This window comes from Nestor notabilis, unplaced genomic scaffold (genome assembly GCF_000696875.1).
Source record: "Nestor notabilis isolate BGI_N333 unplaced genomic scaffold, ASM69687v1 scaffold26024, whole genome shotgun sequence".
In the NCBI taxonomy this organism is placed as follows: Eukaryota; Metazoa; Chordata; class Aves; order Psittaciformes; family Psittacidae; genus Nestor; species Nestor notabilis.
In genome coordinates this window covers 474-13,469 of record NW_009925535.1, presented here as the reverse complement: position 1 = coordinate 13,469, position 12,996 = coordinate 474, and the positions used below count along the sequence as shown (strand labels likewise).

Below are 12,996 nucleotides of genomic sequence, written 5' to 3'. Positions count from 1 at the left end.
TTCCCTACAGTTTTCATCACCTGTTTTTAAAAACAGGGAATGGAACTATTAGGATTACAGAAAAAACTTGTGAGATTTGACTCTGGGATGATGTGCAGTTCCAGAGCTGAAATCTCATCAATGCACACATTTAAAGAAAAACTTGTCTGCATGAAGATGCTGGAGCCACTGCAATATCAAAAAACATTCTGCCCCTTTGGTATGGAAACTCATGCAGTATTTTGGGGTTCTTCAAAAGATCACAAGTGCCCTTCCACAAGATGCAGCATCCTCACCTTCTCTGAAGCATCCTGCTTGCGAGTGGAGTCGCGCCCACGTAGGCTCTTTGCACTGATCCCCGACTCTGATGTTTGCATGATCAGCTGTGTGGCCAGAAATTGCTGCAAGAAAACCACGCCGTTAGAATTCTCAGGTAAAAACAAGCTCAGTTAGCACGTGTCAGTTAACTATCACAAACCACAGTCTGGGAACGACTGGGTTAGAGGCAGTTTCAGTTCCTTGTCTGCTACTCAGAATAAGTTCCTCCAATTACCTCAGAAGCCACAAGTCCTGAGGAACTATAAAACCCCAGTTTGAACTGTGTTAGTGCTGCCAGTTGGGACACTCTATTTCACAAGCAATTTTAAATGGCACATATTCACAGGACACAGTTTCATGTATGCTTTGTACCAGCGTAAACCAGCAGAGCCACCAGAAGCAATCGCATTCCCTGTCATTCACTGTTCTTGTTGCTTGTTTGTGTTCCTGAACCACACCCTGGCTCTTGCTGGCCTAAGCATTTCCCTGAAGGAAATTAGATTTTAAATTGGTCTGGGCTGAACCTAAGAGAAATTTTGCTGTGTTATTTCTAGCTTACGCACAATCTAGTTCACCAAACACCTGAGCTAGCACAAGAGAGATGCAGGGAAAGACAGGACCACTTCATTCAAAGACACTGAGCAAAACATCTGGAAGTCTTTCCCACACTTATGGGCTAAGGCAAATGCTCTGTCCTGCACTTTACCTGGATCTGCTCCAGGACATCTCGCTGCATCTCCACAGCCATGTGGTACACGTCATGGTCAGAGCTGTTGTACATAACTGCATTCTGAAACATCAGCATAATATCACGCTGGAACTCAGCTGTGGTTCGTATCAGCCCATTCTCAATGTTCTTTTTGATGGTAGATAAATCCATTGGCCTGTGAAAGAAATGCAGTCAAAAATAGCAACAGAAATATTTAACTCTTTACGGACTCTCTCACAGACAGTAACATGTCTACTTAGACCACCTATTTCATTCAGCCAAACAGGTTTTCCCACACACAGGCTGTGTTCATGAGTTCCAAGGCCCTGGTCAGAAGACACAAGCTGTCCAGCAGTTATCATGAACGGTAAAAACAATGTAACAGATGCCTCAGAGAGGCATTTGCCTTCTCCAGGCATCACTGACAGAGGCATTAAGGAGCTAGAGCTGCAACCACTGAACTGTTTAGGAGAGATTTTGGGGGATAGCAGGATTCTGGTAATTCTTCCAGAAGAGTTTGCTATCTGGGACAGTAAAAAATGCTGATTAAAGAAGACAGGTCTTTGGAATTCCAAAGATTAAATTGTACCCTTGGACAGAAACTGGAAGAACCGTATCAGTCACCACCTTACAGATAAAAAAACCCGTTCTATGTAAGTCAGTGTACTTCATTCAAAGACAGGGCTGTGTGAAGACATGTGTCTGTTACTGAACACAACCCTTTTCTTGGAGAAGCCTGCTTCTGACTGAATCATGCCAGAAACAAATAACCTTCCAAGTCTTGCAGTCTGCATGGCAGCTAAAAACTACATTGTTCCTTCCAGAAATCCTTACACAAATGTGCAAATATACAGAGTTCTAATGATGGGAGGACTCGTGAGACTCACCTCTGCACAATACTGTGGTAGCCTGGTGCTATATCATCAGTCACAGGCTGTAGAAAGACATTGGCGTACCTGCAGGAAGAAGAAGTTCCCTTAGTGTCCTCCTTGTTGGTAAATATTTGTTTTATGCTCTCATGTTTATTTGTGTGCTACCAGTATGATTCATCATATCCCAGTGAGCCTCCAAGAAGGGAGACTGGAGACTTGTCCAGGATTAGTCACTTCTTTCTGCTGGTTGATCACAGACATCAAACCCACCTGTGATTAGCTGCTGCTCTCCAAACTAGCATGATAGCTTTCTTCCATATCTTCTGGGCCTGTATTGCTTCCTGGTCTTCACTACACACTGAGCTGGGAAGAAAAGAACAGAACTTCCTTCAGGAGTCTGCATATTACCTTAGAGCAGACAACATATGGTTTGTTTTGCCTTTGACATGCCTACACTAATCCATGGGAGCTGATGCTACCTGTGCACTTGCAAGCAAGGAGAGCCAGACAAATCATCAACAAACTCCCCCTCTGGGCCCGAGCAGCCAGCGAAACAGAAACAGTAATTCTGTGTCCCCCCCACAAAATAGTGTGGGATTTGCACCTGTGTGCCTGAGAGCTTCACTGATACTCACAACTGCGAGGAGGCTGGGCTGCTGGGGATGGAGTCGGCTAGCGTGTGAGACTGTAAAGGTGCATTATGGACACTGAAGCCATCATCACTCTCGCTCACGGGGGGTTCGTTATCCATCTCTGACAGATATCCCTCACCCTGATCTTCTTCTTTGGGTTCCTCCAAACTGGCAGCCTCACTGGCACCATCCTCATCATCCTCTTCACCCTGCCCATCCTGAAACACAGAGTTCATGAGTCTGCACAGCCAGCTACAGCAGCAACTCAGAGCCTCCAAAGCAACTATGGTACAGCAAGCAAAGTGATTTTCTTGCTACATTGCTAACAGCTGTACAGGCACCTTCCCAAAATCCCAGTCACTCTACCCTGCCCTGGCTTCCCCAGACACAGAAACACACACACAGAGCTTCACAGTGCCTGAAGCAAGCTCCCCTTTAGTTCCAACTGCAAACTGCCCACTTCTCAGTGCAGAAAGTGGAACATAAGCTTTGCTTTTCAGCAGATGGGAGCCAGAAAGCAGTAGTAGGGAGATGTTACTAATACACTCAAGATGACTACAACCAATTAAGAATTACCTTCATCTGACTCCTAAATAGAGCTTGGGCCTCCTCCTTCATTGACTCTGTGAAAGAAAGAAAAGCAGAAAGGTTGATTCTCCAAAGCAGTCTTCCCCACAAAAGCTCCTGCACCAATGCCTACTGTCCTGTAGTAATTAACACTGTTCCTACACGTATCTTTTCTCCCTCCTCCCCAAAAAACCTGAACCAGATCACTGACAACTATCCAGCTAATAATGTTGCATGTAAAAGATTTCCTAGCTGAATTAAGTTACCTGACAGCTCAAATTTGTGCTGAACATCAGCCTGTGAGGAGTCTTCACTCACATTTGGGACTTGTGGAGGGGATGAATCATCATCAGGTGGGGTCTGGAGGGAAGAGAAATGCACAAATCTAGATGTTTGTGTCAGCTTACTTCAGTGAAGGTGTGGGCACATCTCACTCACTCTAACCTAACTCAAGGCAAAATGAAGTTCTCTGAGCACCTTCTCAACAGCAATTCTGCACATGGGCGGGGGGAGATACACAAAGGTACTGCCTAAAGCAGACAGCTTCTCTGCAGATCGAACAGATCAGCAGCATGACTCCAAAGAAAACAGTCAGTCACATTCATTGAAGGGATACCTTCAACCCAACAGTCATCCTTCCTCTAAACTTCTCTCCTACCTGCCACAACTTCTCCTTTCTTTCCCCACACCAGTTCCAGACAGCCTCTCTGCCCACATACCTCTGCCTTCACTGTATTGTGCACCATGTCTTCTCCCTTGGTCGACTCTATCTCGATTTCAGAAGTCTCTCCTGCTGTTACAGCTGCTCTTTGATCTTCTTCTATCTCTTGATTTCGAAGCTCTGGTGTTTCTGTCACTCTTGCAGTTGCTGCTATGGTTTCCTCAGGGCCCAGCTGATTCTGCTCCTGCTCTGCAGGTTCTGTTTTTATTTCTGATCCCAGCTCGCCAATGCCCATTAGGTCTCGAATTCCCTTTGCCTCTGGCTCCTCACACTCCAGTCTCTCCTGCTTCACAGTCACAGATACTTGGGGTATCTGGGCCTGTTTCTCGTGCTCCTGATGAATTGAGTGTTCCCACGGGCCAGGCAGGGTCTGAGGGTCATCTGTATCTTCGCAGAAAGAAGACAGAGCAGCTTCTACAACTGCTGCATCCAGGACTTCAGGGTGGTCGTCTACCTTTATTGGCAAAACACAGAGTAGTGCAGGCCAAGGTCAGAAAAAGGGATTTAAAAAAATAAAAATAAAGGAGTTTATGTTATTTGGTAGAGACAACTGTGGAAAACCCAGAGTACTGGGTTTACAAAGTTGTCTTTCACAGCCAGACTCTTATCACTCCCTGTGGAGCTTTAGTTTCAGAAATACAGCACTCCTGGAGAGTATGCTGCAAGCAGTGCTCATTTCTCTGCCAACTGTGACCCAAACCCAACCCAACATGAGGAAGAAAGAGATTTCTTTCTGCACTCTGAAGAGGAGCACCAGGCTAAATGTAGCAGACTAGCAGCAGTGGCGTCACAGAACCATTTTCTACTGATCTGGACAATGATGGTGAGAATGTGCATTTTGGAATAGTTCTTTTCTTGCTGGTTTAAACTAATTAAACTGGTGAACAGTAATCACTTGAGATTAACCTAACTGGACATGGAACAAAAGGCACTGTCATTCTGCTTTGCCTATTTACCTTGTCCTCAATAATGGCTATAATATTTCCAACGGTATCAAAGTCCAGCTCTTCCCCTGTATAGGACACTGCAATATCCATTTTCTCAGCTAAATCGAGGTCTTCTTTCCCATCCATACAGTGATCTTTGGAAGACCCTGCAGTACCGCCAGCCCCAGAACCCAGGCACTCTTTCTTGATGGAATCAATGATCATGGATATTTCACTGCTGTCCATGGACACTGTCACGGTATGGGAATCAGACACTGCCTCCATGGAAACACAGGCTTCTGGTTGGCTCACTGCACAAGGGTGAAAGTGTCAATCAGAGATCAATCTGGAGAAGTCAAGCCCACATAAACAAATACAGCAGTGGATAAGACCAACCACAATCATCCCAGGTCCACCCACAACACCATGGCTTAGAAAAATAAAAGACAAACAGAGGTTGCTTTCCCACAGTAGAGACAAAGTGAGATTCCAGCCCTTGAACCACAATCCAGCAACACACATTAACACCCTTCCCTCTTCCCCTCCCCAGCAAATCCTGTTTAAAACCATCTGTTTACTCCAGCTGAAAGGACGGATGAGTCCGAGGTGATAAAACGCCAGCTGAGATCTTGCTGGGTGCTGATCCCAAGGGAAGTTCTGCTTCCCACCAGTGCAGGATCTATGAATGCGTAGTTCAGGAACGCACCTGTGGCTACGCTTTCTGGAGCTGCAGCTGGTGGCACAACGGATGGTGCTGACAGCGTGGGCATCATGACAATTGTAGCCTGGGACACAGGCTCTACTGGGGGTGGCAGGAGCTTAGCTGGAGGTTCGCTGGCAACAGCGGAGAAGGAAGCAAGAGGTGAGGTGAACTGTGCAGGACCAGCTTCTAAAAGCCGGGAAAGCGTAGGAGCACCTAACAGAGTAGAAGGAAAAAGCACATGAGCAAGAGGCAGCCACCACTCAAGTCCACAAAGACACCACTGGGGTCTTCACTGTCTGGTGGCTTCTTCTGGGAAAAGACACTGAGAGGTACCTATAAATAGTCACAAAAACTACATGGAGAACCTGCACCCCAAAATGCACAACTCATTTGTGTGTGCAGTCTGAGACAACCATGCAGACTGTGGGACACTGTGCTCAATATAAGGGCTGCAGAGACTAAGCCACACATGCAGAGAGATGCCCTTCCAAAGGCTCATCCCAATACAATTAGAGGAAATCTGAAAAACAGTGCTGAGCGAGCCACATAAGGTGAGCCAAGACAAACAGTCATCGCAGGAGCTGGAAGGGAGCAGAGGGGATCTCTCTGCAGGTCTTTCCTGGAGAATTCCTCTTTTATCAAAGGTTGCCACTGAGCTGTAACTTCCAGTCTGAATTTACCAAACTGTCTGGAACAAATTAACAGGTCTTGAAGAACAGATGTGGAAAAGAAAAGCAATGTTATTCATATGGAATTATATATGAATGAATGGCAAAAATGCTCAGTTGCAGACAATGTGATTAAACTACTGGTTAGCATGAGCTGAGAAGAACCTTCACCTTAGGCAGGTTGTTCTGAAAAGGCTCAATGCAAAGACTCTTGCACTGTCCCTCTCACCCTGCTCTCTGTGGAACTTACTTCACAGTCCACTGTGGTCTAATCCTCAACAGGCCTCTAAGCTAAAGCAGAGGTAAGACACGAGTTCTCCGGGTTCACAGGGAGCTGCAGTTGGACACTTTTTTTCCCAACTCCCTGTCAACTAACCCTTTCTTTCTACACTGAAATGCCTGGTATTAGCCAGTGTCAAACCCAGAAAACTAGACTTCATGGACTAGGCTCAACTCAAGTCTAATTCTTTCAGTGATTTTAGATCAAGGCACTCTTTCTTCTGTAAGCATTAGGGTGTTCTTAAAAAAAAAAGTAGGGGTGAGAAGGATGAGAGTACAGAAATAGGAATACAACTCAAAGAAGCCCCCAGACCAGCCAGGTTAGATGCCCTTCATCTCTCTCCAAAGAGGACTCATACAACAGTCTGAAGGTACATCTGAAGCGAGAATCATTCAGGGAGAGTCCCGAGTTACCTGAAGCAGCAGGAGATGCAGGGACAGCACCAGGTGCCGACTGCATTTCCCCACTGTGCAGCACTGGGAGGACACTTCCTACCTCCAGCAGGACTCCTGAGCTGTTCATGTGACCAGAAGCCACTGTCATTTCATTTTCACCAACCTGCCAAAGGAGGACAGAACTGAAAATCCTGGAGATCACCATCACATCAGTGATTCTCTGCCATATATGCACCTCCATAAATATGTCCGTCATTTGCTGCCTCAGCATTTCTCCTGCACTTTTTGTCCAGCCTAGTCCCTGCCTGAGGCGCCCATGCAAGTGCTCACCATCAAAATCTGAAACTAGTTGTTGCTCTTCAGCTACAATGCAGCTGCAGTGCCACCCTCCTTTGAAGTTAGGCCAAACACATCATTTGCTCTACCTTAGTTCCTCTGTTCAAAGATCTCACAATCCTTTACAGATACCAGTCTCACTATGCCCTGAGATGGCATTGAATTATCCCTTATTTTGAGTTGAGGGAAACTGAAGCACTAAAGTGGAAAGTAACTCTATCAATGTCACACAGTAAACGTATGATGGACCTTGAAGCAGATGTAAACCATATGCTTCAAAGAAAACAGATGGTTTACGAAGAAAACCCAGTCTTCAACAGCCCTTTGTTGCTGTACCCTATGTTATACTGCACCATGCATACACAGAACCCATGAACATTTACCCAAGCTAACAAATAGAAAATACCCCAAATCTGACTATTAAAAAACAAGAAAGTCAAGAGCAATACACCTTTTCCATCACACAAGCACTAACACAGGGAATCCGCGCCATGGGCAGGCTGATGGCTATTATTTTCAGACCGGACTCTGAACAGTGTCAGCAATGGTCACCCTCCTAAGATTTCCAGAGTCACTAACACCAGAAGTGGGTTGTCATCACAGTGATTTTAGCTACTGCCTACAATTAGGAGAAAACTGAAGCACTTCAATATTGGTCATTAAACTCCATTAAAGGACTCCCTACTCCTATGCTAAGATCCATTACAAATATTGGAACTCAACTTTTGGCCAAGATGTAAAAGAAGAACTGTGAGCCCAAAGTAGAAATCATCAAGAACACCTCCATGGAGGCTGACTGGGATGATGCTGACTAGCATGCTCCCTCCCCTGGGGAGAACAATTTCCTCTAGCAAAGCCTGCAACTCCAACTCCTTACAACTGAGGGAGATAGCCAGTCCTATGTGCTGAATGATTCCTGCAGTCTGCACCATAGTACTGCCAGGAAAGGGTCCCACCTCTGTGGCTCACAGGGATAATTCTATCTCTCACCTATCTCTTCTGTTGGGACTCTCACAAAAACCTGTATGCTTTAAAAAAGCCTTTGCATATATGAGCAGAGAGCTCCATACCAGCCTGGGGCTTGTGGGCAGGAGACTGCCCTTCTTCAGCAGCTCTGAGAGCAGAGGGGAAGGAGGCGGAGTTGCTTTTTGTCCTAGCATCTTTTTCTGGGGTGAATCATCAGTGACTGGGGTCATGGGGGCATCCAGGGGAGCAGAGCCTGGAGGGGTGTCAGGGATTCCAATGAAGGAGGCAACTGGGGTGCTGGGCAATGTCCCTGGAGTGACCTGAGAAAGAGAAAAACCACACTGTTCAAAGCCACACTCCACCACACGGACTAGCCCCACTTGCTCCTTCCCCCAAGAGCATTGATCCAGCACACCACAGACACCTACTCCATTCACTCACTGCACCTACTCCAGGCATATGCTTTCATCCTTTCCCTGCTCTGTAGTGCCACTTCCCAGGCACACACAGAAGACTGCCTGGCCAACCCACTGATGTCCCTACACAGCCTTTGATGCAGGCACCTGATCATCACAGACACGGAAGAGGACACGTAGCAGCACTGTACATCAACCACACTACAGCACTACCACAGCGAAAAGTCTGCAAAGCAAAGCAAGGGTTTCTCCACAGGCTCCTTCTCCATGATGGATGCAGTGCCCCTGTCTCAAGCTGGTCTTTCTCTCTTACTATGAGAAGGATCCTTACCCCTGGACTGGCCTCATCCACAGCGGGCTGAGACAGATCTCCCAGAGCGTAGTCTCCCCCTGGGGAGGTTGAGCCTGCAGGGGAGCGAACCATCACACCTGTCAACCGTCGTGGTGGATTCTTAATGGCCTGACGAGCTGAAAGAGAATGGAAAAGAACAGTGAGATTCCATGACTCCGACTTGGACAGTTCCTAAGAGTTATCTCTGACTTTATCCTCAAGAACCCCAGGAAGACAATTTACATTGTGGGAATTTCTTGCACCACACCACTGACAGGTTAGTTCACTGAATTGCCCCATGAGTTATAAATTAATTAAACATTCAGAACAAATCTCTCTTCAGAAAATAGTAAAACCATAGGGAAAACTAAATGGGTACAAAGCCTGACATTCAGAGCGCTCCTTGTTAATCCTTCTTTCTCTTAGATATACCTTTTCTACAGAACTTGTTCCTTTCTCAGATGTCTCTGCATTTTGCCCTGTTACAAATGTAATTCTGGAAAGAGAATACAACCTTTCTCTCCAATTCCAGGGTCAAGAAATTCCTCCCAACAAGTCTTAACATTTCTTCCGAATATATGCACCTCTCTCTAAGGAAAAGTGCTTACCCTGATAAGCAGCATCTGTAGCCTTCCTCTTGACTTCTGCTTCCTCCTCCTCCAGTTTCTTCTTTCTGCATACAGAGCCAAAGCCTACTGTCACAGAGCGCCCCTTAGTTCCTCCTCCACAATCAGCTTACTGACCCCCACCCCATTATCTCCAGACAATGAACTGCCTCTGCAGACTCAGGCTCAATTCCTTGGAGGACAAAAGCCGTCAGAGGCCAGTCAGAGAATAACACACTTGGCAGGAAATTTCACTGCCAGCCGATTATCAAAATGGAGGAGACAAGCATGATGTTGCAAGCCACCAGCAAGCTCTGTACTGATACATTTCAAACCGTGTTCCACACAAGCTTCCAATTTAAGCTAAGTCCACCCTCAAAGGCCAAAGCATCTGCCCAGCTGACCCATTTCTCTTAACCCACAGTATATGGAGCAAGCGATGTCAGAGAACTACAAACTGAGAAGAAAGCATAACATGGAAATAATTAAATAACTCACATCATAATCTCATTGCATAGCTCCTCCAGCCTGTTATCCATGTGTCCGGCCTGGATCAGCTCTGCATCCCTCTTGAGTTGCCTGTAATCAGGAAATCTTACTTACTTATCACTGAATAATACACCCTAAGCAGCATTTTCATCCCAAGCACCATGGCACTCAGGCAACTTTTCCAAAACAGGGCTCTCAGGTGCACCACAGCTTAACACCTCTGCCACACACCTGTACTTCTCCTGTGTTTCTTTAATGATTTTCTTCAACTCCTCAACCCGTTCTGCAGTGAGTTTCCGCACAATAACATCCTCCACAGTCTCCACAACTTCTCCCTTCTCACCACGTTTTCTCCTAGAGTAAGAGAAAACCAAAACCAGTTCAGACATGAAACACAGAAAACCTTCTCCTTTCATAAATGGCTGCTGCCTGTCATTCCTGACACATGCACACAAAAAAAATCCACCTCTTCCCATTTTCCTTAAATGATGTTGGACAGCACAATGTTCAAACAACCTCTTCTGAAAAAAAACCCCACCCTAATTCTTAAATGTGTCCCACGTTAAAGATTTCAGGAATAGATCAAAGATGCAAAACCACTGCAAATTCTCAACATGTGAAAAATCAATTCCATTTCACAGAAGATTCTTTCTACCCATGAAGAAACACCTTTTTTTTTTCCCTCCATAACTCAGTCCTTTTATCTTTGCAATTCTATTGCTAAAGATCATTCAGCACTATCACAAACAAACACTACTTTTAAACATCCTGCCTTTAATTTGATGTGAAGTCCCAAAACAAAATGCCTGGAATTTGGAGTGAGAAACATCTGAGACCACAAAGCTGTAGTGATAGCATTGATAAGAAAACTATAAGAAACCACTGCAAAACAGAGACGTATACAAAACATTTCCTCTTCCCACTCCTGCTGTGTTTTCTACCTCTATTCAAAGTGATAATTTTATGTGCAAAGCTTCTGATCAGCAAGACTAAAATGTAGTGTTTTATTCCAGCCAAATAAATGTTTCTTTTTTTTCTGCATAAGTCCCCAAGTGCACACAGTAATTTACAAACAGAGCTGTGGCAAAGAGGCCCCAATTATCCTGCCATGTACTGTAATGACAGTAGAGGCATATGGAAGACACTAACAAGTACACAGTGACCAATTTTAGAACCACATAATACTGAAATACTTCAGTCTTATGAAGAAAAAAGGAGACAAGACAAAGAGATATGGAAAGTGTGTTCTGAGGAATACCTTGGGCTTGCTAATCTTCCCCATCTGCCATACCTGGAATCCCACCCATGCCAGCTATCACAACTGAATCTCCTCATCACTTTACACTCCTTTTGGGAGGAGCACTATTAAGTGCTTTGCTGTAAGAACTGACAAGTCTACCCCAAATTGCTGCAGACTGCACTCATGCCAGACTTTGTACTCACTTGGGGGTCTCTGTAGTCTCCAAGAGCTCTGAATACTGAGATGCACAGTGCTAAGAGGAAACAAAGAAAGTCAGAGGACACAGAAGAGTCAGCTTCAGCAAACACCTAACAACTGAGGGAACTTATTCTATCCTCTTCAGCTGTCTAACGCTTTATGAACGTATGTGACAGTCTTCTCCAGAGTTTCCCCCCAGCTCTAATTTAGCGTAGCTCAAAGTGAGAGAGTGTATTCCCTCTCTTACTCCAGCACTGCCCAGGCTGATCTTCAAAACAAAGCTAAAGAACAGATGCTACCATCTAACAGTTTAGAAATCAAAGCAAGCATGACTAGGGAAGCTGTTCCTGTAATGTTCCTGTCCGTGAATGTGAACCAGAATGTTTTAATGGAGAAGACAAAATAACATTCTATCAAGGCTGGCTTTGCAGCTTAACAGGAACAGTTAGCAACCTAAAACACCCAACTTCTCCTCCCTTTGTTCTTTTAATGTCTTTCTGTCCCTTATACAAGAAAAATCCCAGGTGCTTGCCCAACCAACAGTACACAGCTGCTTGCCCAAGCAACAGCATACAGCAAAATACATGGGCATCCACAAATTCCTGTGGCAAGGAATTCCACAGCTTAATTACATGCCTGGTGAAGAACAATCTCTTGAGATTTGCTTCTAACCTGCCTCCCGTTAGTCTCCCGATAGCCTCTAAATCTTGTACTAGACAAAGCACTGAACAATTAAACTTTATTAATTCTTACTGATCCTCAACATGCCACTTCTGACTGTGCAGGCATCTGTTGTATTCCTCTTACCTCTTTCTATGTTAAGGATTCTACCTTACTTAGCCTTCCCTTACAAGGAAGCTGTTTCACGTCTTTGATCACGCTTGTCTTTTCCTTAACTTTAACCCCTGTACTGTAAGCTCAGATTTCATTTCAGAAACAGGAAAAAGTATTTAATATGATGCAAGTAAAGATTTTTGTTGGTTTTTTTTTGGTTTTTTTTTAATAATTTTGCTATCTTTTTTTAAAACAAGGAATACATTCTTTTAGGCAGCTGTATTAAATATCCTATGCAGAATTCATCTTTTCCAAGATCCATATATCAGTACCTTACCTTTTGAGAAAACCAGTCAGGTGGGCGTCCTGGCTCTGCAAAAGGTTTGATAGCTCTGCTGACTGAGACCCTACAGTAGGGAAATGGCAAGTCATTGTCAACTTACTTTCTTCCCCAGCCAACATGCAGAGAAAAGACACTGACCTGTCTTGATGTTCATCACTGAATAGCCATTAGTATTTATCTATTTATTTATTCATCACTGAACAGCCACAGTATTTATGAAGTTGCAATGAAGTTGCAATGAACTTACAAGGAGTTGTTATGTTTGGAAATTATTCAAGTACAGCCCTTGGACTCAAAAAGATTTGCTTGCTTCTAATAAACAACAGTTTCACTCCCTTGCTTTGAAAAGCAAGTTTCTAGCTTCTGATGACACCACTATGTTTCTACAAAAACCTTCCTCTGGTGCAAGAAAAAAGCAGCAAACCAGAGCTGCATGTTCAAATATTCCAATCTATGAACACAGAATGTTTTGTGTTGGAAGGGACTTTAAAACTCATCCAGTTCCACCCCCCTGCCACAGGCAGGGAC

At 44.8% G+C, this 12,996-nt stretch overlaps 1 protein-coding gene across 1 annotated transcript in view; it reads right to left on the bottom strand.

Annotated features, from left to right (window-relative positions):
• The window catches only part of BRD8 (bromodomain containing 8), a 15,607-nt gene that overhangs the window by 2,177 nt on the left and 434 nt on the right, over window positions 1-12,996 (bottom strand). Inside the window, exons 2-18 of the mRNA XM_010013116.1 lie at window positions 12,463-12,532; window positions 11,357-11,406; window positions 10,145-10,267; window positions 9,923-10,003; window positions 9,428-9,492; window positions 8,820-8,956; window positions 6,789-6,933; window positions 5,431-5,640; window positions 4,755-5,035; window positions 3,797-4,252; window positions 3,344-3,437; window positions 3,087-3,133; window positions 2,514-2,728; window positions 2,149-2,241; window positions 1,894-1,962; window positions 1,004-1,181; window positions 276-380 (exon numbers count right to left, since the gene is read on the bottom strand). Coding sequence (XP_010011418.1) covers window positions 276-380; window positions 1,004-1,181; window positions 1,894-1,962; window positions 2,149-2,241; window positions 2,514-2,728; window positions 3,087-3,133; window positions 3,344-3,437; window positions 3,797-4,252; window positions 4,755-5,035; window positions 5,431-5,640; window positions 6,789-6,933; window positions 8,820-8,956; window positions 9,428-9,492; window positions 9,923-10,003; window positions 10,145-10,267; window positions 11,357-11,406; window positions 12,463-12,532 — 2,419 coding nt within the window. The remainder of the gene's footprint in view (window positions 1-275; window positions 381-1,003; window positions 1,182-1,893; window positions 1,963-2,148; window positions 2,242-2,513; window positions 2,729-3,086; window positions 3,134-3,343; window positions 3,438-3,796; window positions 4,253-4,754; window positions 5,036-5,430; window positions 5,641-6,788; window positions 6,934-8,819; window positions 8,957-9,427; window positions 9,493-9,922; window positions 10,004-10,144; window positions 10,268-11,356; window positions 11,407-12,462; window positions 12,533-12,996) is intronic.